This window comes from Chrysoperla carnea, chromosome 5, assembly GCF_905475395.1.
Source record: "Chrysoperla carnea chromosome 5, inChrCarn1.1, whole genome shotgun sequence".
Taxonomy (NCBI): Eukaryota; Metazoa; Arthropoda; class Insecta; order Neuroptera; family Chrysopidae; genus Chrysoperla; species Chrysoperla carnea.
The window spans coordinates 46,694,071-46,720,031 of record NC_058341.1 but is presented as its reverse complement, the minus strand read 5'-3'; the positions used below and the strand labels follow the sequence as shown (position 1 = coordinate 46,720,031).

Here is a 25,961-nt window from a genome sequence, read left to right as displayed (position 1 = left end):
GTGAGCGGTATAAATCATCCAGATTGAGGAAGAATTTAAAATTTAGTTATTTTAATATCGAAATATCAATTATTTTCTAATAATACCATTAAAATTATCTTTTAAGACCAACGAAATTGAGATCTTATTTAAACATAAATTTATAAATGTAGGTAATATTTTTACTCAGAATTTTAGAACAATTTTGATTATCAACGCGTTTAAAGTTTAAGAAGTATATATATATCTACATCGAAAAGTTTTTAATTGGAAAATTGAACCCTGTCGAAATATTTAGGAAAATACATATTTGATTTCGTATAGTAGAAAGTAGATCCAATTTTTAATACTTTTTTGCCAAAAACATGTGACGAATTTATGGGTAAGTATAAACTTCGAATTTGGATAAATAATTATATATTATTCGTGAATCTTAATGTCTATCTCCACGATTTAAACAATCAAAATACTTAGAACATAGTATTTTGGAAAATTCACTAGTCAATAAATCGCTTCTTCAGGAAGCGTAAAATTCAATTCAGTAGTGTTTCAAATCATTTTGTAATGGGGGTGCCGAAAGCAAAATATATAATTGAATGGCCTATAAAAATATATTGGATCTGAAATTTTTGATTGAGCTTTCAAACTTTTTTTAAATGCCCTGATTTGCTTTTATAGATTTAGAAATCCATGCAGAATAAAGGCACACCGAAGTTTAATGGCATTTAAAAAGACAAAACTTGTGATTTTTTCTTTGACCTTAGCTTTACAGGTGGTATTTTGAAAGCATGAAGACTATAAGATATTATAGTCTTATAGTCTTGTTTGAAAGCCATACGTTAAATAGTCAAGTGATCGTGTTTTTTTGGGTGCTACCTAGTTAGCCTTAGTATTGATTCTATTCCAAACTGATTTAACGATTATTTGTGATTCAACTGCCAAACTTAAAGTATTACAAAAACAAATATTTATCTCTCTTTTTCAGTAATTAGAATAAACCAGTGGCGAATTTGATGGTGATGGCACAATAAGAATACAGGCCCGTCGTTTTTTATTTTTTTTGTCTTTTGTCAACGTAAATCAACGTTTCAGCGTCTCTTAAATGTTGCTGTCCTAGGCACATCGCGGGCCTAAACCTAAATTCGTCTCTGGAATCACAAATATGGAGTTCATCATTAGACAAATATTTTCTAAGAAGCGGATTACTTCGACCTTATTTCTCTTAAGTCTTTATAATTTGGATCGAAAAAAGTGAACCTTATTTATACACAACCAAAGCATTAAAAGAAAATTTTTTCACTCAAAATTTTAATAAATTTCAAACAGTTTGAGCACCTTAACTTGAAAACTTGTAGTTTCTAGTTTTGGAATCTATTGCTCAAAAATTTTTATCACTTCTTTCCGCTTTGCACGGGGGTTTAGAGCTAATTTGGCACTTCTTGTTGTTTCTTTTGAAATCGTCGTATCTTTGAAATAATGATCGCACTAAAACTTTTTTCATATCATTCGAAAACTTAAACTGTCTTCTTTTAGGTCCTGGCATATTGTTTTGTAAAAACATTTATCACTCTCGCATTTTTAGTTTTTAAAACATTTCGTAATTTATTAATTTTTAATATTTTAGGCGTTTTTTCACCTAGCCGCCCCCATTTTATAAAAAAAAGGCGTTACCTAGAACTGCTAATTCTGCTCATTAGAAAACTTGTTCTTTCTAGTCTGGGAATCTATTCCTCTAAAATGTTAATCACTCCCTACCGGTTTGTACTGAGGGTTAAAATGGTGAAAAATGTAAAAGCGTACAAAAATTTTAAAAATTACTTATCAACAATTTTGTTAAGACCATTTGAAAGTTTTTTTATTTTTCTTGGAAAGAAGTTATTAAAAGTTTCCTTAAAAGCTTTTTGGATCAAAATATTCGCATTTCTAGCAAAGAAAGCAATAATTTTTTATTTAGTACCAATTTCACAAGATACATCAGGATTGCTTGAAAGCGAATGTTCTTAGTTTAGAAAACTCGTACGGGTCTTTTTTAAAGCTAATTTTTAAGAAAAATAAACAAGCTCTTCGAGTGGTCTTTAAAAATTTGCCATAATAATTTTTAAAATCTTGTTACGATAGGTGTCTAAAATTTTGATAAAAATTTGTGTTAAAAAAAATTTCCTTTAAAACTTTGATTGTGTATATGATTTTGAATTTCATTAACCGAAAAAACGCTCCAACGATTATTAAATTATCGCTAAATTTTCAAATGCTGTTTCAATATCTTATTTTTACATATAACCTGAAGTACATTTAAAAAGTTTTAACTTTTTGGAATTAACAATTACATCTAGGAATGTTTTTCACCATGAAAAACGAATAGGGTCAGTCTATTTAAAACAAAGTCTTTTACGTTATTTATACTTTAACAATTTGACATAAGGTGTTATTCAGAGACTAGAAGAATATTACGTATTTTTTTCAGTTTCAGTTTTGCCAATCGAAATATGAGTATTTTCATTTAATTTATTACTCAGTCCATTGTATAAAATAATATTAATTAAATATTCGGCCTGAATTCGTTGAACTTCGTTCATTTGTCGAAGCTTATAAGCAATATTTATTCCAATATAGTGGAATTCATCTTTTCCTTCAATTTCTCTTGCAATTTTACGCTTTTTCAATGAATCCACTCCAATATTTGAATCATTATCATCCAATGTTTTTGAATTTATTAACAAATTCTCGTATGATTCATATTGTGAGGATAGTTCATTTTTAATACGATTTTTTGAGTCTATTGAAGCAGTATCGGATCCTCTGGATATAGGTCGTTCAAATGACGTACTAAAATAGCTTGGCGATGGGCTAAATGCACCTGTGCTACAAAAAATTGGTATTGGAAGATCATTGCACATTTCCTATAAAAAAAAAGAAAATTTTTAAATGTCAAGAAAAGTGGTCAAGAAAATAGTCCAGTTACACGATAACAAATAGGAATGTTTACTAATTTTTTAATCACTTCAGATGAGGAATTCTCAGTGGGTGGGTACGAAAGTGAAATTGGTTCTTGAAATTCTTTAGTAGTATGCAACATATTAACGGTTAAACTTCCTAATTAAAAAAAATGAATGATTTAGTTTTGTGATGTCATTGCTTGGTATCACCATAGAAATTAAATATAAAACTTTTAACTAAAAAGAGATGAACAACAATCTTTGAATGCTTATAAGAAAGAGGGAGATATAGTTTAGTGACGTCATTGCACGGTCTCACCATAGAGATTACATATAAAACTTTTTCTAAAAGGAAATTGACAATCAATCTTTGAATGCTTATAATGTCTTCGTTTTAGTGCTTATAATGTCTAATTTAATAAATCAGCCAGAAAAACTCTAAATAATTTCTTGGCAAGTTTTTATATCCCTACGAGAAGCATTAAATACGATAAAACCTACAGTAATTAATTTTTTCGAAAATCTGAAATGTTTTAAATTTTCTGATTAGTTCTGAAAAAGTGCTTGCTCTTACTTTAGCTAAATTTTCAAGAAATCTCTTATTAATTCTGAAAAAGTCTTCTAGAAGAAAAAATGCAGTCTTCAAATTACTTAGTTTTACATAAATTCACACTTTTCGGAATTTTTAAGGCTTACTCTTTCTTCTAGAATTGTTTTTCAGAACACTGCAAGACTAAATTAGAGTATCGGCAGAAAATATTTCCGCCAGGGTATTTATTATCTGCTAAACAAAATTATTTGTTTAACTCCATTCCTATAAAAAAATAGCGTGCTTCACATGTAATCTTCAGATGAACATTATCGGTGACTTATGACTAACATAAAAAAAAAAAGTAAATATGCGGTTGCGCTTTCATTTAATAGTTTAAACGATTACCAATTTAATTAAATTACCTCAATATCTTCAGTTTCATCGACAGTAGTGTCATCATCATTTGAATTCGAATCCTGTTTATTAAATTCTTCTTGATCAGCCGTAAATAATAATAAATTAAAGTACCATAACGATGGATTATATATTGCACCAGGTTTATTTTTTCTCACTTTTCTCAATTCCTTACGAAATGAACTACGTAAATTATTTATCTTTTGTTTCACTGTATCAATTGTTGCATTTGGCTCTACGGCTCGATATAATTTTACTAATTTTGCGTATGCATCTTGTTTTACCACTTTATTTGTATAACAACTATGCTTAATTTGCCATAGGCATGGATTCAGTTTATATAATTCAATGAATGCTTTTATGAATTCAGGATCATTACTCTTTTTCGACATTTTTTTATCTCATCATTAATCAATTTGTCGAAAAATGACTTCTATTCTACAGTTCACAAGTCATTTAATTTCGATTTATGGAACATCAACATAACGACGTACCTCTTTTTTATACCACAAATGTAGAAAAGGAGGTAAGATTTTCTCTTTTTTCATAGTATGTGATATTGAGCGCCAGCGTGATAGACGAAAATCAAATCAAACAATTGTTGAAAACATCATTACCACAACTAAAACGCAAAGCAATTTTTTGATTATAAAAATTCCAGACATAGTTTCAATAATCACAAAAAATGCAGAGACCCAAAAGACTGCGAAACAAATGAGATAATTCCAAATTATCTAGAAAACTGCATTAACTGTTGAATATAGCAGAAGGTATTTTTATCCTTAGATGTCTTGAGCATTGTTATGAAATCAGATACATTAACATTCATTTGTATAACCGACAGGGTGTGCTCCTTAAGATATTTGTTTATACCAATTTAAATTCAGAAAATAAATGATTTAGGCAGGGAAGTAAAAATTTATTATTACCTACAAACAATTATTTGAAAACAAGAGGGCTTATAAAAGGAAGAAAATGTTATGGAATTTAAACCAGTATTAAAAAGCCATCTCCTAACAGCACATAAAACTGTTGTTATATACCTAGAAAATAATTTCGATCAATATTCGATATATGTAGCAAAGTGAGTTGTTTGTGTATTACCATACTTAGATGTCGTGTACTGTATTCCCATAGTGAAATACTTATTTATGATTTTAAAGGCAAATACTAACAATATTATGTTATTTTAAAAATTTTCCTAAAGAGTCCGCCCGTTCATTTGTTTTTGCTTTATTTGTTAGCAATATCAAATAGGTATACAGGGTGGCTTTATTTTTAAGTTGACGTATGCTTGAAACTCGATATATAAATGAAATCTAGGAATTAAATACTTAAAACGAAAAATGTTAGTTTCAAAGGCACACATCTTATACCGACATCCAATTCGATCTAAGTTTTTGAATTCAAAATCTCACTCTGATTCATAACCGAAAAACAGTTGTTCTTTATAAATATGCAAACATTTTTTGTGAATCGAATAGTTTAGACAGTAATTGATAGTAAAAATATATAGCTTTTTGTGCGTTTGCTCATTCAATTTGAACAAAAATGGTCCTTATAGACAAACAAACCACTGTTATTGAATTTATTGGAAAATTTTTTTCGAAGAGTGCTTAGATTTTGCAAAAACAACTATACGAAATAGCAGCAATTTAATACGAAAGAACATGTTTGGGTAAAACATTTCTGTTTTTACCTAAACTGTACGGTTTACGGAAAAATGTTACTTTTTTAATCAATAACAACTGTCTAATTTAAAGTGTTCAACTATCGATTATCAGTTATAGAGTAAAGTGAGCTTTTCATTGAGCTTGAAAATCTGGGCCAAGTTTTATGTCTGCGTAAGATGTGCGCCTACACAGCCAACAATTTTTGCTTGAAGCATTTTTATCAATAAAATTTATATTTAGAGTTTCAAATAAATGTTAACATAAACCCTGTATAAAGGTGTTCTTTAAACATTTTCCACTTTTATATTTCGAAAACGGAATAGAAAATCACAAAACACCAAAGTACAAAGATAGTATTTAGTTACTTCATTTATAGGAACGTCTTTATGGCCACATCGGATTAAACTTTGTGTTTCTAAATGAAACTACATATTTTTATAGTGTTCTTTTTTTGATAGATCTAAATTTTCGGTACCCGATTTTTCAGTTATAAGACTGCAGAGTCCTATTAAAATTAGAAGGGCCCAGCGTTTTAAATGTGGCCTTAGATTATATTTGATACTTCTTATAATACATCTGTTGCCATTGATTCAATATTACAGATCTGTGGGGTATTTAAATGAGATAATATTTAATATATCGATTAAATCTAGTGTTAAGTTTAGAGATATGCATGAATTGACCTCCTTTTTCACTTTCGTCACTCTCTTAGCAACTCCATCAGTTATAAAACTTTTTTTTTTTTTGGTTCTACAATTCAAATTTTAGGGCTACATTTTGTAAGGATCTTCGATAAAAATAATAAATTTTAAAAATGTTTTAATTTTACGAAAAATGAAAGAAAATATTCGCTATTACACACGCGATATCTATTAGCAATTCTAAGAACTATTAAAAGCTAGACTACTGCAATGGCAAAGAATGCAGTAGTTAGTTTAGTTCCCAGATGTCAGCAGTGTTTCAACAGATAAAAGTTGTTTTAACAATCAACCATTATTAATTTTATTAATGAAAAATTTTTTTTTATGGTTCAGATTAACTTTTAATTAGAACTAAAAGTATATGTTTCTAATTAGTTTAATCGTGGCAACCTTGCAACGACTTAATTATATTCAAATAAATAAAAGTAAAAATTAAATGTCATAATCAAAGAATCATACTGTTATCGGAGAAAAGTAAAAAGTAGTTACCTACTCGTTGTTATTAAAAAAAAAGTATATATTATGTAATCAAACCACGTGTACTTTTTGGTAGCCTAATATTTGATTCTCTGTTATCGTAACACGCTACTCTCCATTCACTCAATCAAAATAACAAAGCATCTCCGTCTCGACGCCTTAGTGCGTCGTCGTCGTGACTAACATATACATATTATTTACAACCATCGCACATCAACCAACTAACATAAACGACGCTGGATAGAGAAGTGATTCCGAACGCCATGCCATGTGTATGTTATAACATTATTAGAGGGGAATTCAAGTGGATTTTGGAACATCGACGTATAAAACACAAAACGGTAGAATCGTTGTCCGTCGAGGGTTCAAAGATGTTGTGTTACGGCACGGTATATCAGTCGTGAATTACAGTCATACCAATACACATTTTGTTTCAAGTACGCGAATTCTTGTGAACAATTAAATTTTTTATTTTATAACCGGTTTTAAATGCTTTATTTATTTATGTTTTAATTATTGTGAATTTTTAATGTAATGTGATTTTTTTTCCTGTTTTATAGTGATTTAGTGATTTTCTAAGTGATATTTTTTTTAAAAAAAGAAATGAGGGTTGTTATTTGGAAATTTTTTAGCTGTGAGTATAATATAAATTTTTTTTCAAATTATTGATTAAAGCCGAAAAATTATGCAGGTTTGTGGTGAACAAATTATATATTATAGATTTCCATTGTTGTACCGAACAATATTAGGTATATAGGACGCATTGCTTTCAGTGTCATATGGATTATACTTCATTGTTTGTTTTTTTCTAAACAATGCCCTCATGATTCATATTTTTGTGAAGTATCCACTTAATGATTTCGATATGTAGAAGAAAGTTGTTTTGTATTGTTTTCAGGATGAAGTAGCTGCGAGGCTATGGTACTATACATATTTATATTACACTTTTGTGTCCCATATTTTAAAGATATGTAACCGATTAGAAAAAGGAGGAGGCACATATCCTTTGAATTCTATTTATGCATACATCCAGTGCTCGATTTCTAGATATATAGGTAACGGGATGGTAGCTTCCCCAGGGGGGGGGTAATTCCAAATCATAGGTCTATAGAAAGAAGCGCTTTGGATATACAAAAAAGAAAATACATAAAATGTAGTAGTAAGATAATAAAAAGGCAAATTTTCAGAATTGATTAAATTTCCTGATCAGGTGTAAACTATTGTTTATTATGTAGCTTTCGTTCCGGCTGGAATCCAATTCTGCATATATCCTTCTAACTATACTTATGCCCTATAAAAACCAAATTGGGCGGGGGGGGGGCTTTCATTTGCATAATGTATGAAAACAGTACCAGGCGGTTTTTCCGTTAAGACTGTTAATTCTCTTTTTCGTTGTAACTATATTACATATTTGCCTCAATTTGGTAACAAATATTCTTTTATTTTTATAAAATTTTAGAAATTTACCGCTTGGAAAGATGGAAAGGAACTTTTCTTGAGAGAAAATATATCTTTTAAACGATATAAACAATCATATTTTGAAACCATTGTGTTAAATTTCTTATCGTAATTGGATTCCGCGCCGAATCAGAAACGCATTTTATATATTAAAAAACAAAAATTTCTTTTATGAAATTTTTTTTCGGAGCATTTTATTCAAGTCAGTCATATCTTTTGTTTAAAAAGTTTTATTTTATTATAAATTTCATTTATATAATGGTTTTTAAGAAGAGCCTAGGTTTTGCTCGTATTTATAAACAGGATTGAATAATTTATTTCAAAAGGATTTTTAAAAGCTTTTCTCTAAAATAGGAAAGAATAATATTGTTAAAGGGACAAATGTAAATTTTGTATTCAGCAATACAATGAATTTTATTATCTTATTTTGATTTAAATATAGACCTTGAATATTTTGAAAATTTTCTATTTATAAATGATTATTATGAAACAGGAATTTTTCGTCTGGAGGGGGTCATGTCTGAAATTTTTGGTTAAAAAATTACATTATTTTAACAATATTTTGTCCTAATAACATACTAATCCAACTAAATCGATGTTAAACCAAACCTAGGGAATGGTAGCAGGCTTAACCTGCCCGCTCCTCGTTCACAAAACTTATCGTTTCATGGAATTTATTTACAATAATTATTAGTTTAGGAATTCAATAAAAATCTTCTAGGACTTTTATTTAAAATCAATTTTTGTTAACCGCACATATTATTATTAAAGCAAGACAAAATACTAGGAAATGAATTATTAATAAAAATTAAACCACCTGGTTTCTATAAAAGGTTCCTGGTATTTTGCTTTGAATGTAAATAAATAATATTTTGTTTGATAAAAGTTAAATTCGATTGAACTTGGCAAGCGAAAATCCATATTTATAAAATTAGTGTAGAAAAAATGTTAAAACAAAATAATACTTCGCTAAGTTTCTTTCTTATTAAGGTCATAAAATTTGTAAACATTTTATAAGGTTTTAAAAACAAAAACTTAATAATTGAAAAAGTTTCTACGGTATTAAAATGTTATCATAAAATATATACTCCATTCGATAACTTGTAATCATAAACAGGGTGTCCTTTTTTTAAGTGGCCATATGCTTGGAACTCGAAAAATAATTTTTATCGATAAAAATGCTACAAGCGAAAAATGTTTGATATATAATCGCACATCTTACGTAGACATTGAACTGGACGTATATTTTTAAGCTGAATGAAAAGCTCACTCTACTTCATAACTGGTAATCGTTAAATGAAAATTTTATATTAGAAAGTTGTTATTGATTAAAAAACATTAACATTTTTTATTCGAGATATTTTTCCGCAAACCGCAAAGGTTAGGCAAAGGACTGAAAAGTTTTACCCAAAACTGTTGTTTCGTCTTAAAATTGTTATTTTGTACAATTGTTTCTGGAAATGTAGGCACTCTTGAAAAAAATTCTTCTTAAAAGTGGTTTGTTTTTCTATAAAGACCATTTTTGTTCAAATTGATCGAACAAACGCACAAAAAGCTACATTTTTGCTATCAATTGCTGTCTAAACTATTCGGTATACAATAAAATGTTTTGAAAAAGAATGTTTGTGTATTTATAAAGAACAACTATCTAATTTAAAGCGTTCGTCTAATGTGTGTCAGTTATGATCCTGAAAACTTCGAATTCGATTTGAAACTAACACTTTTATTTTTTCTAAACTTCGATAAAATAAAAACTCGCCCAATTTTCACAATACGATTTTAAGGGTAGTAGGTACTAGCATAAATCGTTTGGAACGCCTAAAATCCGTACTGATAAATGGTCGTCGGGATATCACTTGATGTAATGCAGGTTCATCTATTATAATTCTGAATGATATGCTTTCAAGATATCAGCATTACGCACTTGGCTCAAATTGTAGTTTATACGTTTTTTTAATATAGAAAGGCATTTGTTTTGTTTAATTTTAGGTCGAAATTTCATGAATAAAATTCGAAGCTAAAGAAAAAGTACCGCTTCTCTGTTAAAACTTTATAAAATACTATACGATTGTATTAAAACTCCAGGTAATGACTAAATTATAAATTGAGTCTTTTCAAAGAACTTAATATTTTTATTGATATTGACTAAAATGGAATAGGACTCGAAAAGAAAATTTTATAGATACATAGATACTATATTTTCATCAACTCTCAATAAAGATTAATCCTTCGAGAATACTAGACAACATAAGAATATAAATGCTTTACCTTTTTTGTGTCTTTTATTCTAACTAAAAGGATGTTTTCTCTGTTAAGAAAAAAATAACTTTCGACATAAATTAATCCCATCTCAATTAAAGGTAAATTATCAAATATAACATTATGAAAAAGTGTCCTTTGGGAATTCAGTACATTTCTATTTAAAATTAAGTAAGTTACTTATAAATTTCTACGGGGAATATTTTCAAAAGATTCGTATTATTTTTCACAACCATCAGAAGTCATATTGTTTCATATTAAAATATTTATTTATATTTTTTTGTAAATAAATTTTGGAGTGCCCAAATTACAAAATTTTGAATTTTTTCCTAAATGAAAAATATTTTTGTATTTTGTTTTTTTGATCAGTGTCAAGCAAAAAAACACTCTTGTGATTCTTTCTCTAGGTTCTTAGTTTTCTAAATAAAAGAAAAATTAAAAATGCAATTGTCTGATGTTATTCGCTTAGCTAACGCCGCGTATTTTCTTTATAAGCTGCGGATGATCAAGCATCTTATTGGCTATAACAAATTGTAGAAGTTCGTTCTTCAACAAGTTAAATTTACGAAATTTAAAAAATCCCCGACAAATGCGATTTAATTCTTATTAACCGATTTTTGGAAACTTAGCTATAAAGTGTTCTCAATCAAGTCGGTTCGACCGTTTAGGGGCCACTGAGAAACACACAGACGCACAGATAAACACTCTAAACTTATAACACTCCTTAAATCAATATCAAAGTGATGGTCAAGGAAATCAGATGAGATGAAAAGGATACTTAGAGAGCTATTATTTTTTGGGATCAATTTTTGGAAATTTTTTAATTAAAGTTGAAATATTTGAGTTGACTTTGTTCGTTTGAATTATTGTTTTGAATTACCTAATTATTATACCATTTCACTTTTCGAAATGAATTGCGCCAGGTTTATTTGACCATTCATTTCCATAGTAATTATTTATATGTTAAAATTATATGTCATGCCTTTTCCAAACTGAATTGATTTTGAAGATCATGGCCAATTTTTTAGTTTTTTCGGGTATGACACCCTAAGCACTTGAAACACTCTCCGTTTAACACTCCGCACATAGCTAAAAACACTCTCCGTTTAATTACCTTTGAAATGAAACCAAAAAAATTAAAATTGGTTCATCCGTTTAGGCGCTACGATGCCACACACAGACAAACACACAGACTCACACACATAGCGGTCAAACTTATAACACCCCATTTTTTTTAGTTCGGGGGTTAATTACAAATAGAGTTCAAGGCTCAAGAAATGCTTTCAATAATTTATATTCATCAGGCAAGAAAATAATTGAATAACTCAGAAATCGAAAAACTAGAGGAAAGTAAGGTTTCCGTTAACTTGAGCCACTATAAAAACTACAATTTTCTCGATTGTTAAACTTATCATTATCAATCTTGCAAAAAGCAGACAATATATAATAAGCATGGAATTCTTACTTCATTCGATTCACAGGTTTACAATAAAATTAAATTAGTGTTTTATGGAAATTAATTACGTCAAAATTAAAAAAATATTTATTTTGATTCATTTTGTAAACACGAAGATTAGGTATGCAGAGGACACAGAGTTGTTTTTTTCAAGAGCAAAATTAACAGGAAAAAAATTAATAATAAAAATCAACTACCTTCTTGTTATAAATAATTCATTAATTTTTAAATAACCATATTGTTGCATTTCTTTGGTGCAGACACATAAAATCTAGCTTGTAGCAAGGTCACTCAATTATTATAATCTTATTAATAATATTATTTTAATTAGGAATTACATGCAGATATCAATCTATTACAGTCGTGTGACACTCTCACGAAATTCATAAAAATTGATATTTAACGATGTTCCAGCATGGTATTTGCAGTTTCTATGTTAAAGCAATGGTACAATTTTTTTTTCGACAGAATTTAACGAAAAATTAAATTTAAGAATTTAATAATGCTTACTATTAATTCCCAAAGTTTCAGAAATTTTGACCGTTTAAAATGGGAAATAATTATGCCAACGTCCCAATTTCGATCAATTTACGTCAAAATTAATATCTCGAAAGTGAAAATTAATTTCTAAATTTTTTTTTTTAGAATTTTATTGTATAAACATTTTTTTCTACTTTTTCTTCAATATATAATAATATCATAAAAAATAGTTGGAGAGACCGGACATTTTACATGCTTTAAATGGGACATGACCCTCAAAATCGCGAACTTTGTCTTTAAATATCTCGCGATCTAAACGGTCAAAAATTATGAAATTTTAGGAATTCATAAATAAAGCTATTATAAACCCGAGAAAAAAAATTCGGCCAAATCTGTCGAAAAGTGATTTCATGCTGGTACTACCTTAAAAATATTCATCAGTTCTAAGAATATCTAAAAATTATGAAATTTGAGTATCGTTAGGAGTCTTAGGGAAATGTATGAAAAGTTGCCAAGGATTAGAATTGAGTTAAGATGAAATTTCCACCATCGCCTTACAATGTTTCTTTTACATTCATAGTAATGCCAGTAATATGGTTCTTGTTTTTATACTACAAGACACTTTCGTTTTTACAGATTTGGATATTTTTCAATAAGAAGTGAAATTTACAAACTTTAAAAAACCCCCGAAAAATGCCATTAATTACTTGTAAACCGATTTTTGGAAAGTTAGCCATAAAATGTTCTCTATCGAGTCGGTTCGTCCGTTTAGGGGCTACGATGCCACTGAGAAACACACAAACGCATAGATAAACACTTTAAACTCATAATCCTCCTTCTAAAATCAATATCAAAGTGATGGTCAAGGACACCAGATGAGATGAAAAAGATATTTAGAGAGCTATCATTTTTTGGGACAAATTTTTGGAAATATTTTAATTGAAATTGAAATATTTGAGTTGACTTTGTTCTTTGAATTCTTGTTTTGAATTACTTAATGATTTTACCATTTCACTTTTTGAAATGAATTGAGCTAGATTTATTTGACCATTCATTTCCATAGTAATTATTTATATGTTAAAATTAAATGTCATGCCTTTTCCAAACTGAATCAATTTTGAAGATCATCGCCAATTTTTTACTTTTTTCGGGTATGGAATACTAATATCGCACTTGAAACATAGTTAAGAACACTCTCCGTTAATTACCTGCATTCCCAAACAAAAAAAAATTATAATCGGATCATCCGTGTAAAACAATTTATTAATTTGTCACTGCTCAACTCTTAACTTTAATATATAATTTATTCTCATTTGCATTTTCTTTAATGTTACATTTTCATAATGTTTGTGATTGTTTCGATGATATTTTTGTATCTACAGAACCCTGAGTGCAGTCCTTAATAAATTGTGATATAAAATACTGTTCATATATTAAAGGATATTGAACACATTTTAAAACAATATAAGCCGTATTGTGTGCAGTATTATAGTACTGTAAGTACTTTCTTTATAGCTATGCAGTATGAATAGATGTTTTCGTAAAACCTAGATCCTAATCTAGTTAGACTTAATCGTACTTTTTAAATTTTTTTCTTTGACTTTTTAAACTTAATATAACTGAAAAAACAGCGATTTCCAGTTATTTTGATCTTTTTTCATACTTCATGGTAGTTTAAGATAAGATATATTGACGTCGAGGAATTGCGCATATATTTAGAAATAAAAAGAACCATCTTGAAGGCATTGTAGAGAGAATTGTAAGTATTCATTTTTTTTAGATTCGCAGGCGCTAAGACATTGTCGGTTGCCAAGAGCATTCATCTACCTGGTCTTATAAGATCTGGAAAGCTGAGAATGGAATAGATACTGGACCAGCATTGTTTTACAAAATCTTGGTTTATTTGGTTTTGTATAAGCTTTGCCCATGGCTTATAAATCGACCCATGGTTGCCCAATCTTTACCCAATCCCTAGAAAAGGCTGAAAAATCAAGGTGTGGTTTTGTAGTTCTTATCTGAGGTTGAGTCAACATTAGTTTGCTAAGCACTGGTATGCGAGACATTTTCCCAAGACTTGTCCAATTTTAATGAATCAAGTTGGTTGATGATTGATATTAATGTTTTATGAAGTTATTTCTACATACTTACGAACACAAGCAAAATACAGGTAAAGAGCATTCAGTCTTAGTCGAAACCGGAGACTCGACTTTAGTCAATATTTGACACCCAACGTTATCGTCCAACGCTGATACGAGATTGGGCTAGTCTTGGTCTGACGAATAAGAAACTCTCTGTAGGCTTGAACCAATTTAGGTCCAGCTGTTATTTCACACATTAAGGTTTTGTCTTGTGGTAGTCTAAGTGCAGATTTTTTACGAACAAATTAAATTCACAAAATTTATAATACCAATATAGAAGGAACTCTTCCCAACTTCCATAGATCATTTTTAGATTATTTTACAACTCGGAAGTTAAATACGCTTTCTTTATTATGTAGGAGCTCTAACATCTCATGGAATTTATTTATTGTTGTTGACTTGAGTTTTGTGGGTTTGGATAATTTCAATATATAAATCGATATTTTGCATAGTAATGTTTCATGGTTGAACAAGCACAGTCTATCGTGACAAATTCAATGAAAATTCATCCAAATTCACATACACATCCAGTAAGTAAAAGTCAACAATGTCTCAAATCTCATGTTCATTGGGCCCGAGGCGAAGCCGAATAAAAAAGGCCAAGTTTCATTTCGGTCTTTTTATCACACGCGCTAGGAAATTCAACTATCTGACCTAGTGTCGTGATATACTATTTGTTTACAAAATATGACTATTTGGATCATGTATAGATCGTTGTTAGCGATCTATGTTTTAGTATTGATATTAATGACAGTAAAGACAGAATAGCTTATCTATTTTAATGGTTTCCGTGTAACGATCGACACATATTTCAAACATTGTATATTAAAATAGATCGTTAATTTGTTTTATAGTATTATCAGGAAATAATTAATTGTCTTACATCAGTGCAACAACACGAGCGAAAACAATAAGTTTATTTTTATTATTAGAATTGCAACAAAGTATTCTCGATTTTCTATTCAAATTTCTAAACATCTATGTTCATATTTTTGTCATGAAACCATACGTATGTACATTGGTTTCAATTTTTGTGTGTACTATTTATATATTCCAAAGTCCTTCATACATGATATACTTCAAACTACAGATAATTTTTTTCTGCACTAAATTACAGGAGTTATTTTTTTATTTAAGTTCAGTATCACGTACTGAATGTATATGCACAAAATCCTTACAAAATTAGGCGGGGGAAGTGTCTCCATTTTAAGGAAAACCGTTTTGGGCTATATCTTCATAGCCGTGCACTTTAGACCAAAAATGGTAATAGTCTTTATTGTAGATAATTAAATTTCAAACTATGTCACTATTATTAACATTTTTCATATATTTACTGAATTTTTTTCATTACACTATGTATACTTTTTTATTAATCTTGCACCCGGTGGTTGCAACATACAACGCGTTATAACTTCATAAATATTAATTTAAGAAAAAAAGTTTAAAGTAAACGTTTCGGAAATTTGTAGATTTAAAAGTTAAGTTATTACCATTTTCTTGTTTAAACAAATATTAGAAGGGATATCGGTCAAATAGTCAATAAGTAAATCGTTAAAGTCGTATAAGTCAGTGATATAAAAAAATATTTGACAAAAAAGACAGGAAATTTAATTATCTATATATACTGCTCATGGTTAAAAACTAATTTGAAATAATTTGATTCATAATTTTTCGTCGAGATATAAGCAAACATCGAATTTGGCGGAAAATACTGGACATTTGTTAACAGATCTCAATAAAGTATTTAATTAATTTCTTTCCTTTCATTTTCTTTTTTCTGTCTATAAGGCTGAAAATTAGTTGTGTTTAATAAAATGATTTAAGTGAATCGCTTGGATAATATATCGAAAAAATCATATATTACTTTTTATTGAATCTTCAGATTGACCATTCAGAGAGAGCCTCACGGTATCCACTTTTGTACTTTCGATTCGTAGAAACTTTCCACGAATTTGTATTGAAAAAAATTCTCAAGTTTTTTCCGTATTGAAATGTGTTACTGTTTGTTGACTGTTAATAATATCAAAAACGTCAATTTTAACGAATGCTATAACTTTGTCTCGACGCCGACGCTTCGTCTTGTATCTTGCGGCGACACCAATATAAAACTTTTTTGATTAATTACAGTGTTTATTTTTTCTTTGGATTATGTAAGTGCAACTGTTTTTACATATTTTATATCGTTAACTTTTTTATCGTCTTCTTCAGCGCTAAAAAAAATCATATAAATACATAACTATAATTTATTCTTTAATAAATTATAGTTATAAATTTATTTTATACTGTAAAGAGTGTTTCAAAATTCCCAAAAATACTAAACTTTTGAATATAAAATTTTCATAGAGTGTATACCTATAGAACCAAAACGTTTAGATGGGACTGATGAGTGCTTGTATTAAAAAATTTTCATTTGAACTCATAAATTATTTTTAGTTTCAAGCTATATTCATTTTATTTTGAAAGAACTCGAAAAGGTCGAACCTTATCAAATCACATTATTTATGGTAGTTGGCCAAGTTTCAATTATTTTGAATTTATATTTCAGCTCTGCAGTCGTTATAGAAATTTAAGTAAAATTATAGGAAAAACCAATAAAATATTATCCATTAGGTTTATAGTTTTCATGGAATTTCCAAATTTGTTTGCTTTTAAATTGTGCTGTTCAATGCACAATCATTATTTAAAAAATAGTCACAAAGCATTTTGAATTGAAATTTTCTATATAATTTTCGTATTTTTTTCACTCTAATTATATGAACATCGATTTAATTTACAGAAAATGAAAAACGTGGTTTGGCTTTTAAGATCTGGGGATTTGAAACCGTTGAAACATTTTTTTAGATTCATAATCCCCAAATTATTCAATACTACAACCAAAAAAATAATATTCTTTATCATTTCTGCTTCTATTCTAGGATATGAAACGTTGAAAAATCCATGAGCCCTAACTTTCTACCGAGTGGTTATTAAGCTACTGAATCGATGTAGACTATTTTCTCTCATAAGACATATATATGACAGAGATTTATCATTTTCGAAATTGAGATGAAGGGGAAAATAAGATGAATAAAAATTGGAAAAAGTTTCAGCTCCTTGTCAAATAAGTTCCCTAATCACCACTCAAATGTTACCTAATGTTAGCAGAGGAGAGAGGGAGAGATTGTCTACCAGCTGTTTGTAACGTTTGTGCGCTTAGGGAACTAATTTGGTAAGGGATATAATTATTTCTGAATTTTTACTAATGTTATTACCCTCTTTCCCTCTATCTCAAAAATGACCGCCCTGGCATATATATGTCCAATGTGACAGAAAGTTAGGTTTCATGATTTTTCTTACGTGTCATATCCTAGAATATTCTCATAGATTTAAAGGAGTATTACTGCTTTTTATTAATAGAGCAGAAATCGTTCTTTCAAAAATATAAATATTTAATGTTAGAAAATTAAAACATCCACTTTTGTTGTTATTTCGAGACACCCTTTAATAGTTGTGTGAATTTTTTTATATAATGATAAATTACATTTTAACGTATGATTTAAAGATGCTATTAACAGCGAAAAGGCGAAAAGCTGAGAATTTCTCGTTAAGATAAATCACATTTGAACAAATTTATATTTATTAAATTGGATAACACTTGATGAAGCTCTGTATAAGCTCCAAAGACTTAATTTTACACATACTAGTATTAACGAAAAACGTGTATAAAATAAATTATGTTATTTATACGAATTGAAATTATTTTCTTTTATTTTCCAATTTTTTAGTTATTTTAGTTTTTAATAAGATTTGTTTAAATTATTGTTGTGTGTAGAAAACTGGTATTTTTTATAAACCATTGCTTTGTCACGATTTTTGGTATTCGAAATTCACTTTTTAGAGTCAGTATTCTTTGGCATTGTCTGAAAAGAGTTAAAATTTGTGTAGACATAGTATTTAGGTAGCCAGGCCAGGACTGCACGTCCGCCACCAAATTAGAAACGAGTAACATGAGTAATTACGATTAGCTAATTCATACTGATAATGACTACTTGGTAGTGAAACACGTATTAATAAAATATAAAAAACTGATCTAGGAAATTAGGGCAAAAATCGAAATTTATTTTAACAGCGTACTCAGAACGTAAAAAGTGAGGTCGTGTTCGTATATGAGCAACAAACGTCAATTGGATCTTGGGTTCGTAAGACCCATTTTGTAAACCGTTAGAGATAGATGATGATGATAGTGTCATGTTTGGTTGCACCAAACGTTGACTAACATGCTATTCCACAGGCTTGGATCGTATGCCGTGTGGATTATTTTTTCAATGGTCCAATTTTCACAAGGCAGGCTGCTTAGGTAGCTGGCTCTTTTTCTACCCCTACCGGATTTACCCTCAACCTTCCCAGTGAGTGCCACTGCTTCAATGTCCCCCTTGCGAATAATGTGTCCCAAAAATTCCAGTTGCCGTTTCTGAATGCTTCGAACCAAATATTTTTTGAACCAATTTTCTCCATATTTTCTCTTTGGATAAAAAGTTTAAATGTAAAAAATATTCCTTATAAAAAAATAACCAACCTTTGTTTGAAACATTTTTTCGTAAACATCACTGTATACCCGTGAGGGCGCAAATTAGGTGTAAATTGTATAGTATGTATTATATGGGAATATCAGTTATATATGTGTGACATGTATGTATGTGTAATGTGATAGAGAAATCAACACTGTCTATGCATGGTATTTCAACAATTAACTCAGTCAATTGTTTGATTTCACTTGTTTTAATTTTTTTGTTATTTTAATCAAGAGCTACATCAAAATAAATGCATGATGATTATTTTGCCTGGCACTCAAAATTTCGTCGAATGACAATTGAAAAATTTATATTTTAAAAGAAACCGCTCGTTTTGTTAGTGGGGAAAATAATTTAAATATTAATCAATAGAAGCCTAAAAAATTTAATGATTTTACCTCAATATATTGAAGAATATCCTTTTTTTAATATTTTAGCAAGATATTAATATGTAATATAAGAATAAATGGAAATATATTGAATATCGGACAAAATGACATCTCCATTTCGCTCTTGAAATATCAAGTTCGAAAGTGTTGCCAACAAGTAATTTTGGTTCATGAAGAAAGAAAATTTTTACAATTTCCTCGATGGACCGAATAAAATTTCTCAATTATATAAATTATAATTCTTTTCAGATTAGTCTACCATATTTCCGGATTATACGGTTCAAGTCGTATAATATAAATTAAAACATCATATACAAAGACCATAACAAATTAAAATATAATTAATGTTTACGATTTCAATCACATGAATTTATTAAACATGAGTAGTAAGTAGTAAATCAAATGCTTTCAGTAGCTGGTGTAGTTTTTCAATAAAAAAAAATTAACACCATACATCTCCAAAACATTTGTATTGTGCCAAATTGTGTTAAACATTTATACCATGAGCCCATCCATATTCAAGTTAATTGTTTATGATTCTTTTTGTCTTTTTATTTAAAATGTTTCGTTTGTCAGAAGACAAAGGTCAGTTTTTTAGAAGAGAAAAATGAGGTTATAACCGTGTAACGATAGTTTGTGGAAATCGAAAGCCATTGGTAACAATTAGAACAGTGTTTGTAACTCACGAGTTAACAAGTGAAATTTACAAAATTTTAAAAACACCCTAAAAATTTTTTCGTTAAACGTTACTCTAAACTCGCATTTGAAACATATCTAAGAACACTCTTCATTAAATTATCTTTCACACAAAAACAAAATCGGTTCATCTATTTTGGCGCTAAGATGCCACAGACAGACAGACACACAAGCATGGGGGTCAAACTTATAACATCCTTTTTTTTAAGTTCGGGGGTTAATAATCATTTGGTAAATCAAAAAATTACACGCCTTTTTAAATCTCCTGTATGTATCTCAATGTCAAAAAAAATGCTCGTTTTAAAACATTCTAAGTGTTACTATTATAACATAACATATGATGAGTACGCTTAGAATGTTTTAACTATGGCATTTTTTTTGACAGTGAGTATATGTATTTTGTTTTAATAGTTTTCTTGTAATGTAAATGATAGGCAAAAAAACATTATCAAAAACGAAAATTTATTTACACAAATTCGACTCTGGAGCTACGGTTAAAACAGCATTCTGAACAGGCAGGCAAAAATAATCATTTGAATATTTCGGCAGCCAAAAATATAGCTATAGAAATTTCAGTTATTATGAGCACACGGCCTAACTGCACTCGCATTGAATATAATTCTATTAATATACAAATGGTTTGTTTATTAAAAATAAATTTTGGCAACTTAAAATAATACAATTGAAAATCAATTAATTAATTATACGAGTACAAAGAGTTATTAAAAATTTTATGGGGGAATCAAACTTGGCCCACTCATTCAGACTACTTAAAATTGTTCCAATTACTGTTTTGATTTGAATATTATCTGGCACTTCTTATAAACTGAGACACATTCTTAGTTTTTAATTAAAAATTTGAGTAATATTTCTGAATAATATTATGAATAAACTCACAACTTTTTCATTTTATTAAAAATTTCGTTTCAGGAGGATTTTATGCGAAAGTTATTTAAGGTAGTACCAGCATGAAATCACTTTTCGATAGATTTGGCCGAATTTTTTTTCTCGGGTTTATAGTAGCTTTATTTATGAATTCCTAAAATTTCATAATTTTTGACCGTTTAGATCGCGAGATATTTAAAGACAAAGTTCGCGATTTTGAGGGTCATGTCCCATTTAAAGCATGTAAAATGTCCGGTCTCTCCAACTATTTTTTATGATATTATTATATATTGAAGAAAAAGTAGAAAAAAATGTTTATACAATACAATTCTAAAAAAAAAATTTAGAAATTAATTTTCACTTTCGAGATATTAATTTTGACGTAAATTGATCGAAATTGGGACGTTGGCATAATTATTTCCCATTTTAAACGGTCAAAATTTCTGAAACTTTGGGAATTAATAGTAAGCATTATTAAATTCTTAAATTTAATTTTTCGTTAAATTCTGTCGAAAAAAAAATTGTACCATTGCTTTAACATAGAAACTGCAAATACCATGCTGGTACTACGTTAAACAACTTAAATAAAATTCAAATTACGACTTTTCAATTAGTTTTCTATCATAGTTTTCGATTTCATAGTTATGGAGAAGTAAATCATTTTAAATAAAGATTTAAGACCATAACATAAAGTAAATTTTTAAGTAAATTGTATTTTTAACTAAATAAAGTTAATTTTGTAAGTTATAAATTATTCAGATGCAGTAACTGATGTATTTTCTGGTGAGCTTACTTTAAAAGTAGGGAATCAGAGGAAAGAGGATCCTATAGTTCCTGGATAACGGATTACCAAAAGTTAAACATTCGAAAATCTGACAATAGGTCGTGTAAGATCTTGTTAAAGGTGATGAACAACTTGGTTATCTATTACTATAATTTTCAAATGCATTTTAAAAAGATAAAAAAATTTGGAAAGATTGATGGTTGTTTGTTTTCCAGAGTTTTCAAAAACGCAAACTCTGCTTCACCTTTAATTGTGAGTTGAAGACATTTAAATTTTGCCTCACATAAAGGAAGTGAAATTTGTTTTGTTTTCACACAATATTTATCGTAATTCCACCTTCAAAAATTTCACAAATCTTTATTTAAATAATTATTATAAGTTTAACTTAAAATTTTAATTAGGTTTGAAATTATATGTGGGTAATAAATATTCTTTGATAAATTAGCGGCAAAATTACTAGTTATAATTTTTCATGATGAAAAAATTTTTCGGCGCTATAATTTTATTTAAAATCTACATGAAATTTATTTTACTGTGATGTGAAAATTTTTTGCATACTTCTAAACAAGATGAAGAATCCTTACAGTATTTAAACAAAGTATTTTAATATGCTGGATATTTGAAAGAATCCTTATAGTTTTATGATGTTTGGTAATACTTCACTAGGATTAAAATATTTGTCACATGTATAAATGAGAATTACAATATTAGTTCCTTCCTCATATTTGCATTTCAATAAACTGTTGAAAAAATGTGTCATGTAAAAGTTTCCATTTATATTTTAAGAATGTGCGAACATAGTGTGTTCAATTAAGTTGGTACCAATTGGAAAGCTTTTTTTATTTTTTATTTTGTGAGTGAGAGTTAAAAAATTCTGACGACTCTTGTTTATAATAGCATTGATAATTTATATCTACCGATCGACCATTAACCTAATGTGTTTCTACTGCATAGTTTTGTGTATTTATCTCTTTATTTCATATCAAAATGTATCTTTATTTGTGATGTTTCAGCCTCATGATTAAATAATTCTTTAAAGATCAAAGTAAACTTTGTTCCAAGCTATCAAAATTTATTGTAAAGTGCGGAAAGTATTATTAAACGATATTAAAAACAAAATAAATCCGCCTCCAAATATTAGGTTTTAATATATAACACGATTGAAAGCGTGTATTATTGCCTATGTTTGTCTTTGATCTTCCTAGCTCCATTTTCTGTTTGAACATCGACTCCTTAACTTTATTTCCATGTAATGAGATTTATTTCCATGTGAGAGTTAAAGTAGCTTTAAAATTTATTTCTTTAACCAATAAAGCAAGTACTTTGACTTCTTAAATTTATACTTTAAATTTTCCGAATTACCAATGCACAGATATGCAAACAGTATCGTGAGAAAAAAAATTACCAAAGCACAGAAACGTAAACAGTATGGTGAGAGAAAAATAAAAAAATTTACAAGGAAGTAATTACACTAAACCTGCAAGGTACCGTACCACAAAACTAATATTTATAATTAAATACTTATACAGTTATTTGTATTTTCAAATAATTTTTCTCTATTTTTCATTTTTTTTGGAATTGTGCCACACTGAATATTTTAAAACATAGACAGGAGAAAAAACCACAAAATGATCTTACAAAATTGAACATGTGTAAACAAATCCAAGTAAATCTGAATAAAAAAGTAAGCGCTACATTTATAATATACGAAGATACGATAGGAACATACTTTCAACCGGGTGTCCCATGACACCTCTCGTGTTTTTTGTGTGTGTATATTGCTTGCATGTTCTAATTTTACTTTCATTGAATATAAAATATTTTAATAAAACATTGAATGGTTCATAATAAGATTTGCATATACCTACAAACTATCTTAAAGCATAAATAGTAGGCTATTTAATTGTAACCTTAACCGATGAATAAACTATGTAAAGTATTTTCTATTAAGAGAAACAAAACTATAAACTGAAACTTGTTTCTGAAAAATAAAATTTCTTTATTTGAAACAGTATTTTATGACGATTTGGGTGATATCTGCGATTGCCATTTAACTGGTTTCATATAGGTATGACACTAATTGTCATAAAATAGCCATAAAAAACACATTAACTCGGACGTTGATGCTCTTATAACAAGTAAATATTTTTTGAATCAACGATTTCAAAACTCAATTCAAGAGGGTTTGTGTTTGACTAAATACCGCGATACTCATACGTATATTAAAAAATAAAATTAAAAAACATACAACAGACTTACATTTTGCTAAATATTCATTTCACTTGCAACGCAACCATCGTCAGTAGGTAAATTTATTCATTATCACACATTACAAACATTCTTTACAAAGTTAAGAATAAATATGTAAAACATTACCAATAATTAAAGTAACACTTGTGAAAAAAAATAAAAAATTGTAAGTCTGTTTTATATTTTAATTATATTTTTAAATAAAATTTCTTAATATACAATTTTATATCGAGTATCGTGGTTTTTATATTACTAACTATGTCTCAACTCAACAAAATTCATTCTTATATTGTTTGACTGTTAAAAAGTATTGCAAGCAAATATTTTTTTAAACCAAGAAAATATTTGTTACAAGTTAAGAAAGAACATATTTATTATTTTCTTGCGGTTATTACAAGTAAAGTTGAAAATGAAATCATTCTGAATGGAAACCTTTTATATACCAAACAACTACACAAAATTCTAAAGAAATATTTGGTATTATCGCGAATATTATTTACATTCGGTTATAAGAAATATGTAACGACCATGTATAAAATAAAATATTTTTATGAATTTATGATTGAAAATTTACATGAATTAATTAATATAAAACAAAATGTTTTATTTCTACAATTTATTTACCAACGATGTAAACTTTCCAAACATTCTTGTATATTATAAATGTGAAAGTAAGGATGTTTGTTTGTTTGTTTGTTACGCTTTTACGCAAAAACTACCGAATGGATTTCAAGGAAACTGTACCATAATATAGCTAATATACCTGAAAAACACTTGAGCTATAATTTATAAAGATATATTTAAAAAGAAAAGTTTATTTAATCTGAAATTTTACTGCTCCATCTATGATCATCATTTTGAACCATAAATTTACTATTTTGTAAATATTTAAAATAGTCAATGTAGATTTTTAGAGTAAAATAAAATAGAAATTTATTCAAAATGATATTTGGCTATTTAGTTTTATTTTTATTTGTTTAAGTAAATTATTTTGAAATGGAGAACATTGATATTTAATGTCCTTCCCTCGACTTAGCAGTGGTATTTATATCTTTAAATTTCCATGATTTTACGTCAATTTTATGTTTTCAGGCAAATATATTAAAATATATCAATCCTATACAATCGGACTCCAGAGAAATGTTTTGTATAGGGGCCTGAGAACCAGAAAGTTTTTCAGACACAAAATTTTGAATGACATAAGTTTGGCACTCAAAATAAACTCTTTTATGAAGTTTCTCAGTATATATCATTGACAAGTAAGAAGATAAGACTCTTCTTAACCAACATTTACTTAAAAAAAGTAGCTTTTGGATTTCAAAGTAAATTGACTTTTTCAAATTAACTAATTATATGTCAGTACAAACCTATAGGGGCTTAATAAATAGTGTATTGCTTGAAACTTAGCTTTAAATTTTGACGAATTTTAATTAGACAGAGAAATATGATCTACTTAGACTTTTATTTAGTAGATGCCAAGGCTAATAATCATCTTTCATGTACACATTCGCCATAATCCATACCATAATCTTCAAATTATCTTGAAAACTTTCCTGTACTTAAAAGTTACTAACACAGACGAATGACCTTTATTGTCCTTGATAACTTTTGTCTAAAAAATTGTTCTATAGCTAGCGTAGTTTCTTTTGATGAAATGCAATAATGGTATCTTTTTAATACGCATTACCTCCGAAAGCTAACGATTTTCGAAAAAGTGTTTTAACTAAATGTTTTTTAAGAGAATCAACATTCTAATTCAAAGTATTATTCTATCTCTTACATTTTAGGATCTAAAGTGACTATTAAAGTAACCCGGAGAATTAGGTCCAATATAATGTCAGATTATGGTGTCTCCCATCAAACTTTACAACTTTCCTTAAAGTTATTTTTTGCTTGGTTAACTA

General features: G+C 28.4%; 1 protein-coding gene across 1 annotated transcript; it reads right to left on the bottom strand.

Annotated features, from left to right (window-relative positions):
* Nucleotides 1-2,077: 2,077 nt before the first annotated feature.
* On the bottom strand, nt 2,078-4,253 carry LOC123301208. Its single transcript, XM_044883943.1, has 3 exons — nt 3,870-4,253; nt 2,532-2,879; nt 2,078-2,101 (listed from the first exon to the last, which is right to left on the bottom strand). The coding sequence occupies exons 1-3, from the start codon at nt 4,251-4,253 to the stop codon at nt 2,078-2,080; spliced, it is 756 nt and encodes a 251-aa protein (XP_044739878.1).
* Between the last annotated feature and the right edge of the window lie 21,708 nt (nt 4,254-25,961).

Excerpts from the sequence above, each read along its gene's own strand:
- LOC123301208 (XM_044883943.1), bottom strand. The coding sequence starts at position 4,253 with ATGTCGAAAAAGAGTAATGATCCTGAATTCATAAAAGCATTCATTGAA. Across the intron at positions 2,880-3,869 it reads ATGAAACTGAAGATATTGAG|GAAATGTGCAATGATCTTCC; the intron begins GTAATTTAATTA and ends TTTTTTTTATAG. Across the intron at positions 2,102-2,531 it reads ACGAAGTTCAACGAATTCAG|ACACCTATCGTAACAAGATT; the intron begins GCCGAATATTTA and ends TCAAAATTTTAG.